Source organism: Protopterus annectens, chromosome 9.part0, assembly GCF_019279795.1.
Source record: "Protopterus annectens isolate FY-2018-M chromosome 9.part0, PAN1.0, whole genome shotgun sequence".
Classification (NCBI taxonomy): Eukaryota; Metazoa; Chordata; order Ceratodontiformes; family Protopteridae; genus Protopterus; species Protopterus annectens.
In genome coordinates, this window is record NC_056743.1 from 648,934,560 (window position 1) to 648,959,621 (window position 25,062).

Genomic DNA, 25,062 nt, shown 5'->3' on the forward strand with positions numbered 1-25,062 from the left:
AAAAGTTTTCTAAATGGGTCTTGAATAAAGGACTGGACCTTTATACCATCCAATTCATGAAGTTCTGGATTTTCTAAACATACATTTCCAATCCAGTTGCCCTCTATCTACCATAAAAGTTCATATGGCAGCAATTTCAAATTTCCATTCAGGCTTGAACAACTCTTCCCTAATGTCTCTCAAGCTTTGTAAAGCTTTTTTAAGGTACTCTTGATGCTAAAACTCCCATTTAAAGAACCAGCTCCCTCTTGGGATCTGACTATTGTCCTTCAAACTCTTTCTAAGACCCCCTTTGGAACCATCAGCATCTTGTGACTTGAAATATTTATCCTGGAAGACGTTATTTTTGGTAGCTATTACTTCTGCAAGAAGGGTTTCTGAATTACAGGCCTTATCATGCAAAGCACCCTACCTAATTTTTCATAAAGATTAGAGTCGCACTCGGAACAAATCCATCCTTTTTACCAAAAGTAGACTCTGAAACCAACATTAATCAGTCACTACAATTACCAGCCTTTTTCCCTAATTTTTCTAACAAAGGGGAATATGCCCTTCATTTACTAGATGCGCATAGACAGCTAGATTTTTATCTTTACAAAACTAAGGATTTTAGAAAATCGGATTGGTTATTTGTAGCATTCTCTTCCCTCTGCATGGGCAATGCAGTTGTTAAGGTTACGTAAGCTAAGAGACTGCATCACATTTATCTGTCAGTCTAAAGACTTCAACTTCCTAAGACAGTTCAAGCTCATTCAACAAGAGCTGTGGCAACATCAGCAGTTTTTCATGCTGGAGCTTCTCTAGACGGCATCTGTGCAACAGCCAGTTGGTCCTCTTATCATACCTTTATCACTCACTATGAATTAGATAAAGTCTCGAGGGGTCGAGCATCCTTTGGCTCTATGGTACTTAGGAATATTCTTCCTTGACACCTCCCAAGGCTAAAGCAGCTGGGAATTCGGTCCCACTGTTAAGGACTGGGTGAAGATTGACAACATCAGATACGAAGTTATGTCATACCATAACATTCCATCTGTGTAGTCTATCTTCACCAATCCTTGACATCCCCACCCACCTTCCCCCATCCTAAGACTCTTAGTAGATCGGATTATCCCTAAACTAGTTTTCTCATTAAGGCCTCATATATGGCCTTGTTCTATATACTGTCTATAGTTAACCATATTATTTTTTTCTATATACTGTTGTTTGGCAAATTCAATCTGAGTTAATCTCTGTGAGGAGCATTATGGGTAGCGCCTGGCTCGAGAGTTTGGAGAGCGTGAGCTGGAAGATATGGCAGAGTTGCTTCTGAGGTTTGGAACTGAACCCACTGTCAAGGATTGGTGAAGATCGACTGCACAGATGGAATGTTATGGTAAGAAATAATTTCTTTTTTTGTTTATAAGCTTTGCACCATCATACTCAGTGTACCACTTCTCAGGCTTTTGTTCCTAAAATGCTTTGCAGCTATCTGTCCTCTCTCTATTTACCTTGAGAACCAACATCTCAAACTTTTGGCTCCAGGTACCATGGCCAAATCTGCCCACCCTGAGATGCAGCTGTCTCTTAAGACTTAAGAAGACCAAGAAGTCTCGATTTGAATCTGCTGCTGCTGTCCAGCCTCTGCTGGATGTCTCGCTCAAGGTGAGTGAAAACCTCCCAAAGACCATCCGGTGCTGATGCTAGTTTCCTCTGCCACTACTATATCATCGGCTGGCACAGAACCGACTTCTAACATGTTCTCTGAGGTTATGCAAACTTCTGCCATGGACATTGAGGGGGATCCACAGCTGATTATTTCTGAAGGATCTGGGGGATTCCCCAGATTCTGGTTAGGGAAGAAGTGCCAGATACTATTATCAAGTCTAGGCATGGCTCAGAATCTTCTAGGTTAATCAAAGTTGATGTCCCTCTGAAGAAGAAGCAAAAAAGCAAGTACATTCCTTCCATTGCTAAGGATCCTCGGAAGGAATGGTAATATTTTGTCTAGGACTTGCTCAGTGCCCTTATAACTTTAAGATTTCCTCAGTGGGGGCTGTTCCTGCTCCCTTTGGTCCTCTACTCCTGCTAAGAAGACCAGGGAGTGTGATTCTTCCAATGAGGAAAGGGACTCTGGGAATGAGTCATTGGCCTATTCCTTGCATATTACCTTTCCTTTAGACTGAGTCTGAGGAAGAGGAGTCCTTGAGTCCTGACTCTCTCTTTTTGAGGAATTGTCTTTTGGAAATACAGTATTTCTCATGATGGTTCATTTTAAGTGGGATTGCTCTCAAGTCTCTGACATTCAAAAGAGGTATTATAAGATTTTTCAGCTGGAATCTCCTAAACCTTCTGCTGTTCCCCCTGTGGTGGATACCTTGTTGGACACATTTGCAGCTGCCAGTTTGGCCCCTGATTCATTACCTCTGGCCCCAAGAAGCCTGTCTGTTTCTATAAGATGCCTGAGGCCTTTAAGTATTTCTACAAGTGTCCTTCAGACACTGTGGTGGTCTCTCTCTTTACTGATAAGCCATCCGTGCTTTTGTCCTCACCCATGCTTTTTCCATTTGATAAAGATAGTCAGGCTGTGGAGAGGCTGAGGAAAAATGTGTGTGCTTCTGCCACTTTGGCGTTTAGGGCCATTAATTATCAAACTAATATGACTAGGTATATTTTGGCCCTTTATTCTCAACTTGGGGGAGGGGGTTGTCTGACCTTCCTGATTCTGAATGTAAGACTGCTGTCCTGTCCTTGTTGAATTCCACTTCTCAGGTTACCCATTACTACATCAAATGTGGTTATGATGTAGCTGATGCATTAAAGGCTGCTGCTTCTGGTTCAGTTATGAGGAGGTACTCCTGGCTTTGCCTCTAGGCTCTTCCTGATGATGATAAAGCCAGTCTACTGGATGATCCTTTGGGCAGTCAAAATAACTTTGGTACAGCTTTGACTCTACAAGATAAGGGTAAAGTGATGTTGGATCTTAAACAGATCTTTGTTTCTCAAAAACCCAAATTTCAGAGAAACTGTCCTAAGTCTGCCTTTGTGTTGCCAGTCTTATTAGTCTTCTAAGGGGAAGAGGTTTTCTAAGCATTTATTCTCTGATAAACCCACTCAGATTTTTAAAACATAAAAAAAACCCTTTTCAGGACAAGCCTACCTCCATGTGACATATTTTCTACCCTTCTCATGGGCGGTTCCCCTATCTCTCAGGCTTTCTCTGTTTTGAACCTGATAACTTCATGCTCCTGGGTTTTGTCCATTATCTGTCAAGGTTATTTTATGTTATGGAAACCCCTTCCTCCCTTCTCAAAGCTCTCTCAATCTCCTTCAGACCAACTTCCTCATTTTTCTGGGGTTTTGCAGGATTTACTGGATCAGGGCACGATTCAACCCATTCCAGACTCCCAAAGAGGAACAGGATTTTAGTCCAGAATGTTTCTGGTTCCCAGAAATTAAGGATTGTGGAGACCAGTCCTGGACCTTTTCTTTCTAAATACTTTTCTGAAGATTCCTTCCTTCTGGATGTTCTCCCTTCAGGCTTTACTTCCTTACTACTTCAAATGGCTTTTTGGTCTCACTAGATGTTAAGGACGCTGATTTTGCTCGTTGGTCTATCTACAGCCTTGAATGTATTCACCATAGCCTTTTGGAGGCTCTAGATATTTCCCTGACTATATGATCTGCTTCTTCTGGATGCATGTCAGGCCAGGCTTCTACAGGATCTACATTTGACCATGCTTCTTCTGCACAGTCTAGGATTAACCATCAATCTCATGAAGTAAAGTCCAACTCTTTCTTAGGATGACATTTTTATGGGGTGCAGAATCAAAACCATTCCAGTGTTGGCTTATCTTCCTTCTCCCACTGTCCTGTTTCTGATAACCTATTTCCAGTCTTTGCTTCATCTTTCTGCTCCAGCAAGGGAATTTCTGTGAGTCCTGGGGTTCATGGCATCTACCATTCCCATGTTCCCCTTTACCAAACTTCAATTGAGGAAACTTCAGTGGTATCTGAAGGCATTTTGACTTCAGCTTTGTCATCCTCTGGAATTTCCAATCCCCGTACTACTTTGTCTCAAACTCACGTTTCTCTGGTGGATTCAGTGGATCTCCCTCAATCCAGGCCTGCCCTTTCGGGCCCTTCCTTACTCTGGAGCTGTTCACAGATGCTTCCAGTCTAGGGTTGGGAGTCTCTTCTAATAATCTGAGGGTTTGAGGTCTACGGCCTCTTCATCAGAGGTCAGACCACATCAGCATAAAATAAATGGTGGCACTCATTCTTGCTCTTCAAGCAGTCTATTCTCTTTGGTTTCCAGGTCCATTAACTCATTAACACCTGTGTGGATTGGAATGTCACAACTCTAGCTGCCTAAAACATATTGAATTTGAGAGCGTTATCTGAAAAAAAAAAACTTAAAAAGGATTAGATAAACAAGTGTAAGTGTTTTGTGAAAAGTAAACACTGTTAAGGCAGGACAAACAGCAATGTTATCAGTAAGAAGTTTTCTTTACAGTGGTGACAGTCAAGTGCATTCATAGTTTTTCCATAAATGCCATAGTATTTTATAATGTACACAAACCCAAAATTATAGATGTGAGAGTGTTCAATCTCGCCGTTTGTTCTTACACACGGGTTCGGAGCCGATCCTCGGCTCCGAGTCAGCTGCATCACAAAGCTCTGAATATCAGAGAAGCTTGAGACCAGCCCATATCCCACAATCCTCCCTGCCATTACTCAGCTCTAGTTTGCCGCTGCATCAGATCGGATCGAGGAGAGCTCGGACCAGAAAAAAAACTTGATAATTGGTTACAGTTTCCAGATAAGCTGCTTATTTTTTGCTCAAATAAGTTTATATTTCTTAGTATTATATAGAAGTGCTGTGTGTGTGTGTTTATTATCATTATATATTCCCTTTTATTCTTCAGGCACCTTTTCGTGGCCTAACCCCCTTTTTCTCTAGGTGTGGTTTGTGAAGTGTCCTTTGTATACTTATATAGGGTTTTTCTAGACATATTTATATATATATATATATATATATATATATGGTTCCCATTCAGAAGCCTGAAACATCATAAGCCTGAAAATCAAAATCCTGAAACCAAAAGCCTGAAAATTCAGAATCCTGAAAACTCAAAATCCTGAAAGCCCAAAATCCTGAAAGACCAAAATCCTGAAACTCAAAATCCTGAAAACACAAATAATGCTAATATGTCACTATAAAGACACTAATATCTACCAACTGACCCTGACCCTAACCCTAACCCTAAGGTCCACACTCACCTGACCTACCCCTAACCCCAATATTTGTCACTATTGCATACATGCCTAACTCATACCCTAACTCACTTAAACCGCCCTAACCCTAAATAAAACCAACCACACACTTACCTGACCCCAGCATGACCTAACACCACAGGGCTAACAATAGCAAAGCCACAATGACATCAGTATGTCTATTTTGTGTTTTCAGGATTTTGAGTTTCAGGATTTTGGGCTTTCAGGATTTTGAGTTTTCAGGATTCTGAATTTTCAGGCTTTTGGTTTCAGGATTTTGATTTTCAGGCTTATGATGTTTCAGGCTTCTGAATGGGAACCATATATATATATATATATATATATATATATATATATATATATATAGGAATTAGTGATTCATAGTTGTTTTTCTCTTGTATCTGCCTAGTGAAGTGTTTTTTACTTTTAGTCATGTCGGAAAAAGCTAAACCCGGCTTTAAGAGATGTCAGTGTGGGCAGAAAATGTCCATTACTGACGATCACGCTTCCTGCGTTTACTGTCTTGGCCCTCTCCACCTTCAAGAGGATTGTTCTATTTGTCATTCCTTTAGCAGGAGGGTCATGACAGATAGATGCACGAAGCTTATAGACAGAGGATTACTTAAGCCTGCCTTTCAAGAGGCTTTGGACAAGTCGGATCAGGCTTCTAAGTCCTCGAAGGAGTCGAAGATGTCAGAGCCCATGTCATCGGCTCCGAGTTCATCTTCTAGGGTTCGTTCGCCGGTTCCACAGACCTTGGGGCCGAGCGTCGAGCGTTTATCTTTCACTGAGCCCCAGATCTTGGAACTGGTGTCAGAGCTGCCACCACCGTCCATTCTTCGGTCGGTGCCATCTTCGGCTCCTTCGACCCGTCCTTCCAGACCATTATCTGAGACAGATGTGGATCGTGTCATGCAGAAACTCATGGAAACATGGCCCTTTCCAAGTTGATTGCAGTTTCCTCCCAATTGGTGTCGAAACTAGAAGGACTTCCCATATCTCCAACGGGTCCTCCTTCGAGACCCATCCAGATCTTGGAGCCGGGAGAGGATGACCTGATGATAGTGGAGCCCTCGGTGCCGAAACAGTCCATTGCACGATCGACACCATTGACTTTGACTCCTTCAGAACCAGTAGGGGAGTCGCGGAGCCGACGGTCTCTCCTCGGTTCCGGGACCGAGAGTTGTACCAACCTGTCTGTGCCGACTCTCCCTCTCGGGGCCTCAGTGCAGACTGGCTTGGCTCCGTCCTCGGGGTTGGAGCCCACGGCCCCTGGGTCTGGGATGCTCCCGTGTTCTTCGGAACCGGGGGAGTCCTCAGCCCGGGGTTCAGGGCTTTTGACCTTATGAGGAAAGTATTGTCTGCACAGACAACCACTTCATCAGGGGAATCTTCTCCTTCCCCAAAAGGGCCGCTTTCTGTTTCTGCTCCCACGACCCATCCAAAGCGTAGAGCCCCATTGCCTCAGCCACCCCCAGAGGGTTCCCCCTGTTCCTTGGAGGCCTCACCAGAAGCCCCCTCTGATGAGGTCCTGAGGAAACAGTTGTGCAAGAGGAGGCACATAGATTCCCCACAGGAATCTCTAACGTCTGACACCGACTTGGATGAGGCAGAGGGGTCCCCCAAGTCACCCTCTGAGGATGTGTCATTTGCAGACATCCTGGAGATCTTGAAACAGAGGGGTGATTGGGAATCCCTAGCCCCCACTGAGGACGAGTCGGTGCTGCTGAAGGCTTTTGGGGCTCAAACTTCTACCTCCTGGGTGACTCCACCCTTCCATGAATTAATGGAATTGATTGCTCGAAGGGCGTGGGAGGCACCTGACACAGTGGAACCAGTCCCTAGGAAACCAAACAAGTTTATCACTGCCCCCCAGTATAAAACTTATCTCACCAAGGGAGTTCCGGTCGACGCTATGGTGGTGGCGGCAGCCACGAAAAAGGAGATGTCTGAGTCTTCCTCATCTGTTCATCCTCCTAATAAGGACTCTAGTACTATGGACAGATATGGGAAGGGCATTTTTAGTTCAGCGACTTTTTCCATGCGTTCGCTAAACTATTTGACTCATTTCACACGTCTGCAGAGGGATCTCATCAAGGAGCTGACAGATACCCTTCAGGGTAACACAGATGCTGCTGTTTCAGATAAGGTAATAGCACAACTTAACACCCCTACCTCCATAGTAAACTCATCCATGAGGCTCATCTCGTATGCAGCCGAAGGATCGAGTAGAGCTGCAGCTTCAGTGATTGCTCTTCGAAGACAATCCTGGATGTGGCTGTGCTCCTTTGCGGAAGCCTTCAAGTCTTCCTTTGCCAATGCCCCTTTTGATGGTGCCACACTCTTCGGGCCCAAGGTTAAGGAGACTTTGACTCGGTGTGAGCAAGAGGGAAAGACCTTGTCTGCTGTCGGGGTCCGTTTTTCGGCTCCTACTAGACCGGAGCAGACCTAGATACACGATTAACACTGCTAAAGCTCCCCCCAGTAAGGGCGTCAACCCTCAAACAGCAGGTTCTTCTTCACTAGAGAGCAAGAAAGCCCCGGCCAAACTGGTGTTGAAAGTTTTGGGACTAATGGTAGCGTCACTAATCGCAGTTCCTATGGGAAGATTACACATGAGGATCCTACAATGGCTGCTCTTCGCGCAGTGGTCGTTCCAACACTTACCCCTAGCGCACGGGATTCTGATAACAAACTCTTGCAGACAGGACCTCTCATGGTGGGTGTACAATCAGAACCTCACTATGGGTTGTCCGTTTGTTCTACCCAGTCCAACGGCCACAATAACCACGGATGCTTCCCTGATAGGGTGGGGGGGCCTTTTTCAGGGAAGAACAGTCCAAGGGGAATGGTCCAACATGGAGTACACTCTACACATAAATGTTCTGGAGCTGAGGGCAGTGTTCCTGGCGTTGCAACACTTCCAAGCCCTCTTACCTCTAGGAACAGTAGCAGTTCAGACGGACAACATGTCTGTGGTCTGGTACATAAACAAGCAAGGGGGAACCAGGTCTTACCCGTTATGCAGAGAGGCCATGAGAATTTGGCAATGGGCAGAGTCCACGGGTCGCTTTCTGATAGCAACGCACATCCCGGGGTCATCCAACGTCATTGCGGACAGGTTGAGCAGAACCATCCTGTTACTTCACGAGTGGTCCCTCAATCCACAGACGGCGGAAAAGATCTTCCACAAATGGGGCCAGCCTTGCTGCGATCTATTTGCTTCCCCTTTGAATGCAAAATGCAGAAGCTACTTTGTCCTTCTACCCCCTCCGGGGGATGTCCCCAGGGACGCACTGATACACGATTGGCCCCCGGGTCTCCTATACGCATTTCCACCTACTCCCTTGATTCCCAGATTTCTACAGAAATCCAGGAACCTGGAAAGGACAGTAATACTCATAGCCCCATTCTGGCCTCGGCAGATATGGTTCCCCTTTCTTCGAACCTATCAAATAGAGGAACCGTGGATTCTGGACCCAGTACCAGATCTATTGACCCATTCATTGGGAGTTCCTCACCCATCTCTTCAGTCCCTCAAACTAGCAGCTTGGCTGCTCCGCTTCCCTGCCTAGCCAGGTCTGATCTACTCTCCCCAGCAGTTCAACACATTCTGGTTGCTTCTCTTAAAGCTTCCACTACTAAACTCTACAGGAGTAAGTGGAAACGCTTTGTGTACTGGGCATCTAGCCAACACTTAGACCCCCTGGTAGCTCCTCTACATAAAGTTTTGGAATTCTTATCTATCCTCTTTCACAAAGGAGCTTCTACTTCCACCCTAAGAGTACAGTTGGCGGCCATATCGAACTTCCATATTGGTGAGGAAGGTTCTCCTATTATGTCTCACAGACTTTGTAAGGCCTTTATGAAAGGAACCTTCCATCTTAGACCGCCCGTCAGAAAACCTTTCTTTCCATGGAGCTTGAATTTGTTACTGTCACAACTCATGTTGCCACCCTTTGAACCTGCTTCGTCCTGCCTCTTAAAGTTCTTATCGTGGAAGACACTGTTCCTCGTCGCTGTGACTTCAGCTCGTAGAGTGTCAGAGTTGCAAGCATTATCGGTCAGACCACCGTACTTGATATTCCATCCAGATAGTCTCTTTGCGTACAAATCCATCTTTCCTTCCAAAGGTATGTTCAGTTACGAATATTAACCAATCTATAGAACTCCCTACCTTTTTCAAGAACCATACTAACAAATTGGAGTATATGCTGCACAAGTTGGATGTTCACAGGCAATTAAGATTTTATTTGGGTAGGACCAAAGCTTACAGGAAGACAGATCAGCTCTTCGTCGCATTTGCAGACAATAAAAAGGGCATGGCAATTACTAAACGTACATTATCTAAATGGCTTGCTGATTGTATAGCCTTTGTATACTCTAAATCAAATCAGTCCTTACCCACCAAACCTAAGGCCCATTCTACCAGATCAGTCTCCACTTCCTTGGCTCATGCAGCTCGCTTGCCTTTGGACACTATTTGTGCAGCAGCCACGTGGTCTAAGCCACATACTTTCATTATAGAGTGGACAAAGTCTCCAAAGACAGGACATCTTTTGGTTCCACTGTGCTTAGGAATGTTCTTTTATAAGTCACTCGGGGTGACGGAGCTAGGGACGCTACCCGTGTGTAAGAACAAATGGCGAGATTGAACACTCTCACATAAAGAAGTTATGTCCTTACCATAACGTTCCATGTGGAGTGTTCATCTCGCCTTTGTTCTTACATTCCCTCCCTTCCCCTCCCCACGTGTTTTGGAAGAACTGGTAGGATTAGATTCTGATCGACTTGTCTTAACCCCTTCTGTGGTATATGGTCCCGTGTATCATGGGGTATATGTTTATACCCTTAGTTATTGCTATGGTGAGAGTGTGTCTCTGAATGCCTGAGAGAGTGTATAGTTCTTGCACCGGAGGTGTTGGATTTTTGGTCTGGTTTGTTTGCAAACTAGATCTGAGTAATGGCAGGGAGGATTGTGGGATATGGGCTGGTCTCGAACTTCTCTGAGATTCAGAGCTTTGCGACGCGGCCGACTCGGAGCCGAGGATCAGCTCCGAACCCATGTGTAAGAACAAAGGCGAGATGAACACTCCACATGGACCGTTATGGTAAGGACATAACTTCTTTTTTTTTGCTACACTTTCAAAAACAGATTATCACATCTTGGAAACTGTGCAACCTAGACATATATAGCCAGAACATATTTTTTAACCAGATATAATCTTTTACATACTGACAAGAAATTCCTTTGAGTGCATGCTTATTTACAGAAATATGAAAAAGTATGCTTAATTCTGCAATTAGAAATATAAATAACACTGAATATCTCAAGATTTCCAACTTATAGTGCAAGTATCAAAGCTAGATATGATGTTGTCCTTTTCATTCTTCCTCAGTGTATGGGTTATGGATCCAACCCTGCTGCATTCCACAGACTTTCAGATCCAACTCTCAAGCTCCTCTCTCTACCCATAATGCCTTAGTCCACCCCAATACCTCAGATTTAATTTGTCACCATCTTGCAAAGATGCGGATTCTCTCTCAGAGCATTTTTTAAAGCTACTTTGAGTGTTTTGAAAGTGTTTTACTTGTTAGATCTCTCTATATATTTATCAATTACGTATAACTTTAAATGTACTAGTAGAGTTCCTCACTTTTAGCTTTCGGATTTTCGTTTTTGTTAGTTCTTCTGTTTTGTAAGGTAATTTTTTTACGTACCATCATTTGTACTTTTCTTATATTTCCTAGCTATGTCTTCCTACTCAATTCAACAGGGTATTTTTCAGTACCATTGCTGGTAATCCTTTGTATGTATATATATATATATATATATATATATATATATATATATATATAATGAATTTTCTTTTTTTTTTCTATCTTTATTTACTTTATAGAACTATGGCTGTGAAGCCTACAAGTTTAAAAAAATGCATTTCCTGTAGGCACAAAATTCCGAATTCACATGTCCACAAGGAGTGTGTTTGTCTAGGGGCTGTTCATCTTGATACAAACTGTAGCATTTGTGCTGCATTTAACTTAAGGGCTACTGCAGATAGGAAGAATAAGTTCTTAAATGGTTGTTACTTCCTTCCTCCTCTTCTGCTCCTGAGACTCAAACCCCCTGCAAATCTTCTAAAGCTCTGTCAGAGCATAGAAAATATTCTCCATCTATGTCTCTGAAGACTTCATCATCCTTAAAGCTTCCGCAGAAAATGCATAGATCATTGAATCCAACCTCACCAGATCTGAAGAGAAAAACTTTGGATCGTAAGACCTTGGATGAGATAGTTATTTCACAGTTCTCTTGTGCAACCTACAGATCCAAAAGCATCAGTCTTGACTGCTGGAATGTCTGAAACTCCTAGACGGGTTGGGAGGATGGCTTAATGGCTCAGGTGTTTGCCTTATGAACACAAGGTGCAGGGTTTGAGTCTCACAAGGGATAATTGGCTAGGCTTAAAATGACTCACAAGGTCAGTTAGCTTAGTACTAAACTATGAACTATGAACTTCCTCACCTGACTTTACCGACCCAGTCTCTCCTTGGCTTTACTCCTCCCTCATGCAAACTCAGATGAAAGATTTTAGACTTCAGTCCACTACATCTGTCAGGTCCTCCAGGAAACAGAAGTGGATAGGATGATGAGGAAGTCTTCAGTGCTCAAATGCAGATGGGGCTTTTCTGTCTCAATCTCCCATTGAATCTGAGAGTCTATCTTCCATCTCTCATACAATTTTATCTCCTCCTCCCATCTATCCTTCAGTTTCAAAGTCCACGGATCCAAGAGTTCTGAGAGCAACCAGTGTTGCAGCCAAAGAGGATTACATCTTCGCTCTGATGGTTTCCCTGACCAATTCTGTTCCTGTTCTCTTGGATCTGGATGAGTCTTGGAGCTGAAATGTTGGTGTCAGATCAGCAGGACTGGGATCTACTCCGATGGTGTTGGAGCCATCCTTGCCCCTCGGAGATTCAGTGCTAGATATGTTTTGCCCGGTACCCTTCTGGAGGCACAAAGTGGTGGTTTGCCTGCTTTGGAAGTCTCAACTCCAGTATGGCTGGCCATAGCTTCTCCTTGTTCTCAACCTTTGAGGTTGTGGAGAGGGTGTTCTCTCATTCTAGAGACCCAGTCTCAAGTACATCTTCGGATCCTATACGTTTTCTCCCTATGGTTCTGAGTTCTGATCCCATCAGACCTACTCTGCAGGGATAGCAAGTACCAACTAGCATCCAAATAGCTCCAGTAGAGGAACTACCCCTCTATTCAGACACCTTCCCAGAGCATCCTGCTGAGAAGATTCACTGAAAGATAACGTGTAAAAGAGATGCATAGCTTCCCCCTTGAAATATCTCACCAAAGATACTGACTTCGAGAAAGGGGATGGCTCCCCCAGATCATGACCTGATGACATCAAATTTGGAGACATTTTGGAGATCCTTAAGCAGAAAGATGGTTGGTTCTCAAATAATCCTTCCCCAGAGGAGTCAGTATTTCTGGAAGCTTTTAGTACTGGCCCAACTATGTCTTGGGTAATTCCCCCAGCTGATGAGTTTATTGACCTAGTCTCTCACTGTGCATAGAAGGGACCAGATTCTGTTGAACCTTTCCCCACGTTATCCAGATAACATTTTTTGTTTCTTCAAAAGACAAACCTCATTAGAGCAAAGGAGTTCTTGTTGATGCAGTGGTTATCCCAGTAGCCACTAAGAAGGAGCTAGCCAAACAGAGCTCCTCTGAACATCCCCCTAACACAGTCCAGGGTGTTGGATAGGTTTGTAAAGTGCATATTCACTTCAGCAACCTTTGCCTTGGGGACCCTCAATTATTTGGTGAACTTTACAATGCTGCACAGGGGTTTGACCAAGGAACACTCAAAATCTCTCTCTTGGAGTCCATGTCTGCAGAGGAATATAAAAGATCATTCCTGCAGCTGGCCACTCTATTACCTATTTCCAGATCATCCATGAGGTTGATCTCTCATGCAGCAGAGGGTATCTCATGAGCAGCTGGTAAAAGCATTTCCATAAGGAGACATGCGGCTGGATGTGGTGGAGATTTTATGGAGCCTTTCAGGTCTTCTTTCATCAATGCTCCTATTAGTGGAACATCCACATTTTGGCCCTTCTGTGAAAGAAATGCTTTCCCACAGTGAGCTGGAAGGGAAGACCCTGCCTGCCCTAGGGATTTGTTTTTCTACTCCTCAACGATCCTTTTTAGGGAATCAAAGAATAGGCAAGAAAATGTGGTTCAGTAAATACCAGGGATTTTTCCAGGATTCATGCCGAGACCACTCCTTCAGAGGAAGAAGAGGGAGTTCAAATGGGAAGATGCCATTGTTATGACAGAGGAGGTCTACAAAACAAGGATTCCCTGGATTTCTTTCTGGATAGACCCTTTCAGCACTCCTGAAGGGCTGCCTGACTGCTCTCCTCTGGAGACAGTTGGAGGACACTTGTCCCTTGCACCCGGATGCCTGGGCTGCTGTAACAAAAGGTTCTTGGGTGCTAAAAATAATATCCAGAGGTTATTTCATATCCTGTTCCCACACACCCACATCCAAAAGAAGAAAGCTTCCCAACATCCCACCCAATCAGAGTGAAGCAGTAGCTCAAGAGATTCATAAGTTGCTGGACAAGAGTGTCATCCAGGAGGTTCCACCAGACCAGAGAGGATTCAGAACTTACTCAGGGTTCTTTTTAGTGCCAAAAAAGACATGGAACCTGAGACCAGTTTTGGATCTAAGCAATATGAATCAGTATGTCAGGAAATCAAAGTTCTGATTGGTCATGCCTTAGTCCATTCTACCTGTTTTACACAAGGATGATTGGATGTGCTCAGTTGATCTTCAGGACATGCAACTATCACATCAGAATAAACAGATGTTCCCAAAGATATTTGCATTTTGGCGGGGAGCCAGTCCCTGTCATTTCAGAGCACTGCCCTTTGGACTCGCTACAGCCCCCAAGGTGTTTACCAAGTGTATGGCAGTGGTAGCAGCTCACCCGAGACTGCAAGGATTCTGAGTGTTTCCATACTTAGACAACTGGCTCCTCAACACACTAACCAAGCATCTCCTAGAACAGTTCAGTGGCTATTTGCTCTAAATATGCCAAAAGCATTACAGTCAACATTTCCAAATGCAACCTACTGTCGGTACAGAGCCTGGAGTTCATTGGTGCTCATTTAAAAACAATAAGTCAGATTTCTTCTCTGCTTCCTATCACATAGGTACAGTAAAGTCTCAGGTTCAACAAATTATTTCTCATCTTGCCCCTCCTGCCACACTAGTCCTTCAAGGCTCTAGGTTCCATGGCAGCGTCTATAATATTAGTCCCACTAGCGTGTTACTTTATGCGTATTCTTCAATGGACTGTAGCTGTTCAATGGTCTGTTCTTCTAAAACCTCTATCCTTTCCAGCCAAACTTGCTCTGGTGTGCAGAAACTATCTTTTCTGGTGGATCCAGTCAGATGACATTTGCATACATCACCCCTTTGTTCTGTCTCCTCCAATGGCCATGGTAACCATGAACACCTCCCAAATGGAATGGGAGGGCATTTCTTTGGATGGATGGTCCAAGGCACATGGTCCCCCCAAGAGACCAATTTGCACATCAGTGTCCTAGATATGAGAGCAGTCCTACTAGCACTGCAGACCTTTCAAGATGTCCTCCCTGTGGGGACTATTGCAGTTCAAACCAATGGCTTGTCTGTGGTCTGGTACATCAACAAACAAGGGGTAACTTGATCTTACCCCCTCTGTCGAGAAGCTATAATAGTATGGCAATGGTCAATCTCCTCAGACTGCTTTCTAGTGGCAATGTATATTCTGGGGAGGTCCACTGTACTAGCAGACAAACTCATCAGGACCATTCTGATGCCTCAAGAGTGGTCTCTCAATCAGTTAGTGGCAAAGTAGTTTTTCTGTCATTGGGGCCAACCTTGCTATGATCTTTTTACATTTTCCCACAGCAACAAATGCTGCAGGTACTTTGCCTTGATCCCCCCAGCCCTTCTTTCCTATCAAAAGTAGCCTCCAAATTGAACATAAAACCATTCATTTACCAGTCTTCTTTTCTAAATTTTCAAATAAGGGAGAATACATGTTGTTACATCTCTTAGATATACATAAACAACTATGTTTCTATTTACATAGAACAAAAGATTTCAGAAAAATGGGCCAGTTGTTTCTCTTTTTCACTAAGCAGGCTGGGGTTTCCAGTTTCTAAAGTTACCTTGGCCAAATGATAACTGATTGCATTTACCTGATATATTCCCAGCAAGGTCTTTCCCTATGAAAACTACCTAGGGCTCATTCAGCAAGATTCATGGCCACCTCAGCTGCCTTCTGGTCTAGATCTTCTACTGACAATATTTGTGCAGTAGCCACCTGGCCTAATGCTCATGCCAGAGTGCCTGGCTAAACATGACCCCCAACATATGGGTGCAGAGGATAATATCCAGGGATTATATAATACCCTTTCTCCACTCCCCCACCAAACAAGAGAATCCTAGATATCCCACCCAGTCAAAGGGATCATGCAGTTGGTCCAGTACAATCTGCTAGAAAAAACGAGTCATCCAAGAGGTCCCCCCCAAGACCAGAGAGGATTTGGAAGTTACGGTTCTTTTTAGTTCCAAAGAAAACAGGGGACTGTAGACTAATACTGGATCTCGGCAAACTAAGCAAGTCAGTTTGACGTCAAAAGTTCCGAATGGTCACGGTACAGTCCATAATTCATGTTTTGAAACATGGAGATGGATGTACTCCATAGACCTTCAGGATGCGTACTACCATATAAAGATGGACAGGTGCTCCAGAAGGCATTTACACTTTGGCTGGGAGCCAGTTATTACCAGTTCAGAGCACTGCCCCTTGGCTTCACTACTGCCCCCACAGTGTTCACTAAATGCATGGCAATGATACCAGCTCACTTGAGATTGTAAGGATTCAGTGCGTTTCCTTCTTTAGATGACTGTTTCATTTCCACCCTGACCAAACATCTACTTATCCAAGCAAGAGACTGTATTATCCACACCTGTACAGAGCCCAGCATAACCATAAACTATGAAAAATCTCGGTTGGAACCTTCCCAAACACTGGAATTTATAGAAACAGTCCTAGATACGAGTCAGAGGATTGCAAAGCTTTCATCCTCCAGGGTACAAACAGTGAGATTGGCAAACTAACAAGCTGCTTCAAAACAGGATGGTAGCTGCTCGTTACGTCCTTCAGGCTCTGAGGTCTATGGTGGCAGCGATCACCTTGGTCCCGCTAGCCAGATTTCACATGCAAATACTATATTGGTTCCTAGCTGCTCAGTGGTCAATTCTTCACCATCCCATATCATAGGATTGTAGGAGATTACTAGGCTATCTACCCAGAAGTCATTTTAAGCCTTGCCGTTTCAACCCAATGTAATGCAGTAGAGGTACTAGTCAGCACCCAAGACTGCATTTAGTGATGACTTTCCATGTCCAGGAGGGCTGTGGGCACTATCCCCAGTAAAAATTTATAGTACCCCATCCACTCATCCAGGTTACTCTAGAACAATGTCATAGAGCTGTTCTGTTTCACATGAATTGGTAGCCTGTTCCAAAGATGTGGCAGTCGCTGGGAGATAAATCTGTCCCTCCAGCATGTTCTATTTAAATTGCAGGCCATATTTAAGTCCCTGGAATGGGTAGCCCTAGACCCATTTGATTTACGTATAGGCAGTAAGTTCATTAAGTTTGGGTCTTGGGTTGCTCTGTAGGCCAAGCATAAGTCTCCCGTAAGAAGTCTATATGATATGGATTTTAATCAGTCTGTGTAAAACAAATGCTGGAGGCCCTTGATCTTCTTTGTTAGAAACCTCAGAGGTGTCTCTAATTGCTGTCTATGCTTATTATGGTTCATACTGAATGGGGTGTTATACTCAATTATGGGCCGGATAAGTGCCAAGTATAGGAAGGTTATAACTTCTTTTGCTCTTACGACGATGCCTTTACTAATCACGTGATCTACGTGGAAGGCTTTCCTTACAGTGGTAGACACATGGTTGAAGTTAAGGTCGTAGTCATCCCGTGATCCCAGGTTCCTAACCACTTCATGAGTACTTAGGGTATTGTTGGCAGTGTAAAGGGACATTGTTGTGCTGAAGGGAATGATGGTGATTTCTTTCCCTACAGTTTGAGACTATGACTGACAGACCAGTCATTGGTCTGTGTGAGAAAATCTTGGAGTATACTGACATCATTTGGGGATTCAATGATTGCACCTAGTTTGCAGTCGTCTCCATACCTAGTCAGTCACAACTTTTAGTTTTGACCTGAACTTCAGAGAAGTATATACCAAACAATGGGGGCTCAGCACTGACCCTTGTGGTACCACACTGGTAACAGGTCTGCTGGTTGATGTGGAGTGACCCACTTTGATAGTGTGTGTCTGGTTTGTGAGCTATTTGGCAACCATCTTACAATGAAGGGGGTTACATACAGTTTGTTAAGTTTATCGGTAATGCCTGAATGTGAGATTGTGTCTAAAGACTTTGCCAGGTTGGGGTATGTTGTGTGCACAGATTTACCCTCATTAATGGCCTTGGTCAGACTTTCAAAGAAATCCACCAGATTTAACAGTCAGAATCTGCACTTCATGTAGCCAAATTGGGAAGGATCCTGAGTTTGGAGGTCACCCATGCCTTTATTTATGAGGTCCATAATGGTACGTTCCATGGCCTTACAGATGAGGCTGGTCAGGCTTTTGGGTCTGTTGCTAGGCCACCTTTGTGGAGGGTAATAACTGTAGCTGTTCTCCATTCCACAAGAACAAAGCCTGTGGTTAGGCTATGATTGTAAAAGGTACTTAGTGGTGATGCTAGTTCATGTTTTAGCCTGTTTAAAAGACAGCCTGGGATGTTATCTTGCCCCATAGACGCTGTGTTCTTTGCCTTGGACAGGGATTTGAGAACCTGCTCTTCACATATCTAAGGTGGTGGGGGGGGTTGTAGTAAGGAGGGGATAACGGAGTCAAATTTTCACGAAATCTATGTGCTAGCAGGTTTGCTATCTCTGTGGGGTCAGTGTGTGTGATACTGTTGGCCATCTGTTCTGCACATGCTTGGGTCCTACTCTTTAGGTTATGTACATAGCTGTAGAAGGCCTTATGGTTATCCCTGGCAGTATTTGCCAGGTTTCTCTCAAAGGAGTTCTTGGAGGATTTGACAAGTTGTCTTACTTGCCTGTTAAGGCTGAAGAGGGTGCATTTCCATTGGTGGGGCATTGTCTTTGTTTTCTTGGCCAACAACTTTTTGCATTTATGTTAGAGTATGTTGATGCTGGAAGTCCACCATGGCAACTTTATTTTACTTTGGGCCCTGGTGTTGATTCTATCTGGTACAGCCATGTTTATACACATATGCAAGTGTTTGTACAGGGCTTTAGTGTAAGCTTCAGCATAGTTACCACTTTTAGCTTGGGGTGGGGCTTGGAATGCATTTATACCTTTACCTAGGAGAGTATCGTTTGCCTTGGTGAAGTTTTTTAGTCTGATTTCCCCCTTTGTGAGTACTAGTGTTAGTTTGAAGGTGACTGATTTGTGGTCAGTTTTAACTAGTGAGGGTCCAACAGTTGTAGCAGTGCACCTATGTTCCTCTTGTCAGGGTATGGACAGTTTGTTGCAGGGCATTTGAATTCACAAAGTCAAGGAACTTTTGTGCTAGCAAGTTGATAGTGGGATAACTGAAATACCCATAATCAGTGTGTTCGGTAAAATTTGAATTGTCTTCAGTTTGGTTAAGTGGGTGTTGTGATTCATGAAGGGGGTTCTATAACTGGCTCGGACTTGAATGGGTGTCTTGCTCACTGTAACCTGGACTTGGAGTAACTCCATGAAGTTATCCAGTTTAACTACACATGAGGTGAATTTATCTGTAATGTAGACTGGAACACCACCTCCTTTGGTTTTCACACATTCATTTTGCAGTCTAAAGGTGTAGAAGGCATTATAGCCTTGCAGGGCCCGGGGTACTCTGAGGCCTTAACTAGGGTTCTGTGACTGCACAGACATCTACATCTTCTAGTAATAGAAGTGCTTCCAGGGACTGCAGTTTTTGGCTTAAGTTCCTATCATTTAGCAGCATTACCCTTATTTTGTTCTGATTGTTTAATTTAATGTTGGTAATGTTGTTTTTGAGACCTTGCCTAAAAAAGGCACTATGGGGAGGCAAGAGCCTTTGCCAGTAGCCAAAAGCTTATGGGTGCCAGGTGCAAACTGTGCGTGGCAAAGCAGTGAGGTTTGTCGACCATGGCTTCCCAGGCAGGCAGGAACTGGATCCCCTTGGAATGACACCAAAAACTAAGCCAATTATTGAAATCAATCATTTTTTGTTTATACTGTGGCATCATTCTAGGTAGGGGTAGTATGCTGCTCAAGGCTAGGGACATACCTGCCTAAGACACATACTCAGCGAGCTCAACTATGTCTCTCTCCATATAGTCCAGTGATGTATGTCTCAGGTCATTCACACCAACACGAACTATAACAGAGTCATAGCAGTACTTGCTGCTGAAAGATCTGAGTGCATACATGATTTAGTGAATCCTGGCACTGGACAGGCAGCTGACTGTGTCTTTCTGCTTGTCCAACCTGGTGAATGGGACATCCATGTGTTTCACTATTGAGTCTGAAATGACAAGAAAACTTGTTTTTTTGAGTGTTACGCCTTACTAGCTTGGTGGGTGAGACACTGGTGTAGCTGTGTCTCCTGGGTGCTGTGGAAACTGTGTTAGCTATAGCAGACTTATGCTTTGGAGGTCTCTGGTGTTTTGGTAAGTTTTTCAAGAGAACCTCCGTGTATGTGAATTTACGTGTTTGTTGAAATTAACAGTCCAGCTTTGGTGCACAATTGCACGGTAGTATGCGGTGCTGTGCGACTTGCAAACAAGCAGAAACCTGCTCAGATGCAGGGCCTAAATGCCAGAAGCTAAAACTTGGAAATAAAAAACTCTAACAAAATTCAAAAAAGACCAATGAGGATGCTTATTCTAAGCCCTAGACTGGCCTCTCTTTACCAGCCTGATGCCAGTCAAATTCTCTCACAAAAGTACAGATAGGCCCCTTCCAATCCAAGATGGCCTGGAAAACATGCTCAGAACAAACCACCAACTACAAACAGTTCTAGAAGCAGCAGGTCTGGATCTGGACTATGCTGCAGCTACTAGCTACCCTAGATTCAGCTGGAAATACTAGAGAATATTTAACACAGCAGGAAAATAGCAGTGAGACGCTGAAAAATGTTTAATACAGCAGAAAATCATCCAGGAGGCCTTAAAGAATGATTTAAATTGTTAACAGATCACTTTAGTACTGCTTGGTGGGAAAACCAGAGCAGGTAGAACATATAACTTTAAAACAGTGAAAAATATCAGTAAGTACTTAAACAGTGGAAACAACAAAAAAGCTTGCTAGACATTGAAAACGGTAATACAATTTGATTTTACAGGCACAGTGTAACAGGCAATTGCAGTATAACAGTGTAGTTTAGGACACTGTAAATAAATACAGTATAAAAGTAAGTGGCAGGTAATAAAATGCAGTAAATAATAAAAATAAGCAAAAAAAAAAAACTGGCAACTTATTTTTTGGAAGCTCAGAAGCCTCTAGTCATCTGGTATCTCAGCTCAGATTTGTGGCTGGTAGCCCACCTTAATGCAGCTTGGCACAAACAAGCAGAAACCTGATGAGATGCAGGGCTTAAATACCAGAAGCTAAAACTTGGGGGGGGGCACTGAAAAACATTTAAAACAGCAGAAAATCAGCCAGGAGGTATTTCACCTCACATCCCCACCATCCAAGCCCCCAGCATTTGCTACTGGTAGAGCGAGAAGTTTCATGTTAGTGGTTTAGCTATATTTCTCCATACTCCAGAAATGGTCTCACCATGATAAATGATGTGAAAGTCTCTGTATATACTCCTTTATAAAATAGCTTTAGCAAACAAGATCTGAGAAAGCAGGGAGGGATGTGTTATGGGTAAGGGGAGGTGCCCAAGATCTTTTTGGTTGCCACAAGCTATTCTAATGGCCAAGTCGGATCCACCTGATTGGATCCCAAACCCATATATGAGGTGAAATGAAAACTGACAGTACAGGTGGAATGTTAAGTAAGTACATAGCTTCTTTTTCTCATTGCACTAACATCTGTAAGAAGAGTATCTTGAGTGGCAAGCTCTCATGGTGGGCGACCCCTATCTGGTATTCCAGAAGGGCAGCGTGTCATTAAGAAAAAATCCCTCATTCATGCCTTAGGTTTTTTCAGAGTTTACTTTTAATTGGCTCATTAGTCACACAGTGTTCTAACCTGAACCTCAGAACCAGGGAGAAATGATTCTACATAGTCTGGGTGTACATAGGCAGCTGAGGTAATATCTTGACAGAACCAACTCCTTTAGAAAAGCTGCTCAGTTAGTTATTTCTTATGTTGGGACTAAGAAAGGGCAACCCATGTCAAAACAGGCCATTTACAGATCATTGTCTGCAGCTGTTGCCTTTTGCTATGCTCACTATGGTCAACTATTTCCAGGCAATATCAGGACTCACTCTGCATAGGCCTTGTCTCCATTCAAGGCATATTGGAAATGGGTAGACTCTAAAGGCATTCTAGAGGCAGCTACATGGTCCTCTGTGTATACATTTGCAAGAACATACAAACTGGATTCTTTCCCTCGATCCAGAGCTAACGTTGCTAACACTATTCTGCAGGGGCTTCTGGATCCATATTGTTCCTCCTCGCAGGTTGTATAGGCTTTGGAAATCAACCCATGTTGCCTAAAGGCTACTGCAGCACTGGGAATGATAAACATAATATAGTTTAAGTTGCACTTAGCAATAGGAGTAGATGTTTGAATTTCTCACTGCTGTATTAGCCACACTCACCCTCCTGCACCCATTAGTGTAAATAGTTATTGTTAGGAAATAGTTATTTTTCTATAACTAATAAAAAATTAGCTACGAGTAGTCTGACCTCTGATCTGTACATTGGAGCCATACAGGTTGACAGCATCTATGCCTTTGTAGTTAAAATTGACATCCACCTCAGAGAGTGATGGATGTAGTACCAGCTTGGAAGTCTCCAGCACCATTGGATCAGCATCAGACTTTGACAATGAGAGGTTGATTGCACTTTAGGGAAGTGCAAAGAATCTCCAGCAATCTCTGCTTCACCCATTGACACAATTTGTCCTTCTATACTTCCAGAGAACAGAGCAGGCCTGAAACTTACACAGTCTCCTCAAACAACTTGTATTGAGTTTTCTAGAGATTTGGATGTGCAGGCAATTTGGTGTGACATCTTGCCTGGCTCCACCTTTGTGACTTTATGGATAACATTAAAGCATCCTTCAGAAATGCCTGTTATAATGATATCTCCTTATTTGGTCCTTCACTGAAAGAGAAGTTGTTGAAGTATGGGCAGGGAAACAAAACTTTGTCACAGGCATCAACTAAGACCCCTCATTGATTCTACAGTAGGTGTCTTGGAAGTGATACAATAAAAAGTTTGTCCTAACAGAGAATACCTGCAGTGGTCTTGTTCCATGGTATAGCATCACAGGCCACACTGTCAGCAGTCCTTTTAGTGCTTCTGGCTCATGTTAGCTGATATTCTGTTGTTATCCAAGACAGACTTCACCTGAAAAGTTTCAGAATTACCTTGGCAGTTTGTCAGATGAGAAACCTGTTGGATAGCTTTCTTTTATATATCTAACCAGTTGTAACAGAACTGGACTGGTGATAACTGATGGCACAGATTCAATTAGATAAACCTTTTCTGGCATCTCACCCAGTGGCTTCAAAATCTGGCTGGGGAGCTATCAGATTTATTAGTCCAGAAAGATTAGTTCCTTTTGCAAAGAGTCATGCACATCAACCTAAAGGAAATGCTGGTCACTGCTAGCAACAAAAACAATCAAGATGAGACTGTCTTTAAGAGTACTTCAGGTAAACACCAGGGACTTGATGGTCAAGCAAAAACAGTACTAGTTACAACCTTTGGTCCAGTTAACTCTCTGGAAATCAGTCTCATTCATGAACCTAGATGTCAACTAAAAACAGGTCACCTCTGTACTTCTGTAAGTAGCAGCCTTTATAATTAATGTTTTAAAGGTAATGAAAACTTGCATGTTACAGCATGCAGAAACTCACATATCTGAGAGGTTCTGAACTTTCCAATATTGCATGTTCTGTCACTCATTTCTAATTTCATTGACTGTAATAATCACTTACACACTAGTCATTTCCTTAGCTGCATAGTAGAAGCTTGATATGTATTGCCTGTTCCCAGCTTATAAGACTGAGAGGGTGTATGATGATTATATTGGCAAGGCATTATGCTGATTTTTAGACATACATATTTTGCTGAGTTGTAATAACTAGATTTGTACTAGGCATAATATATGTGATATAATCAGTTTCACTTATTTTTTATTAGTCTATTTTGAAGAGGATGACTTTGTCCCACACAAAGGTGAATGACTGGCAAGCACTGTATAAGGTAACAGTATGAGACTAAAAACTCATTTTATCTTTTTTGCTGGTATTGATGCTTTGTATCATTTCTGAAACATCATATCTCAGTTATTCATGCTGCAATACTTGGACATATCTATAATGAATGTAGTGTGACATTTTCCTACTTACAGATAGCCTGTATTTTCTGCAGTGGATGAATGCAAAGGCTGATCTTAACTCAAGGGTCTTCTAGAAAAGGTCAGGTAATTAAATTATTTTTATAAAGGTACTCTGACTAATAGTATTTTCACCAAGCAGTGTTCATTGGTGTAATGTGTAAGGCAGCCTATATACTTACTGCCTGGGCAAATAAATACCTTTTCGTCATTCATAGTGCCCACATATCTTGTTTATAATCATCGCTTGGACGATAGTCTGCTTCATCTTGAAAGTGAATGACTATTCAGAGAATTTTTTCCTACAGCAGTTGGACTGCAAAGAAGATAAACAGTGGCACTACTTGTAGTGCTGTAGGCCTTCTCACAGCATCATAAAATGCAATTACTGCTACAGTTTAATTTAATAACCTTTCACTCGTGCCTTTTAAAGAATTTGCTTTTCTTACTGCCTAACACCTATTGCAGATGAAATCCTGAAATAACTAGAAAAGAGAGCATCACTTGAGACAGAATGGTGATGTTCAACAGCTGAGAGACAGCCATGGCTAATAGGGAATAAGTTGCCAGATTTTAAAAATTCCTTACACAGAACTTTGTTAAATTTTGGGGGAGCAAATTGTAACTAAGGAAATGAGTCTTTTGAGCTGGGACATAGCATCTGAACTACCTAGGTATAATTGGGTCATACCAAGTTTAATGCTGTAGGCTGCCTTCAAAGCAAGTACTTGAAAATGGAAATTAAAATCTTAAAAGTATAACAACTGAAGTACTGACTATTGTAAAGGAGATAAAAGAACTATGGTGGGATCTGTAGAAAATGGAAGGAGTAAATTACATAGAAATAGTTAGGAGAACAATACATGCAGGTTAATGCTTTGGAAGAGGAATAATGTTTGAGTTAAAACAAGAACTGAGCAATTTATATAATGTTGGAGTGAATAGTAACTGTTATAAAGAAAACATGTATTTGGACAGCGCAGTGGTGCAGCGGTAGCATTGCAATCTCGCATCAAGAGGTTCTCTAGTTCGATTCTCGGCTGGAGTGCCTTCTCTATGGAGTCTGCATGTCCTCCCTGTGTTAGTGTGGGTTTCCTCCAGGTGCTCCGGTTTCTTCCTACATTCATTGACATGCATCTGGA

General features: G+C 43.0%; 1 protein-coding gene across 1 annotated transcript in view; it reads left to right on the plus strand.

Moving 5' to 3' along the window:
* Positions 1 to 25,062, plus strand: part of MSH5 (mutS homolog 5) — a 2,353,005-nt gene that overhangs the window by 1,139,831 nt on the left and 1,188,112 nt on the right. Inside the window, exon 16 of the mRNA XM_044083236.1 lies at positions 23,725 to 23,787. Within this exon, the coding sequence (XP_043939171.1) occupies positions 23,725 to 23,787 (63 nt within the window). The remainder of the gene's footprint in view (positions 1 to 23,724; positions 23,788 to 25,062) is intronic.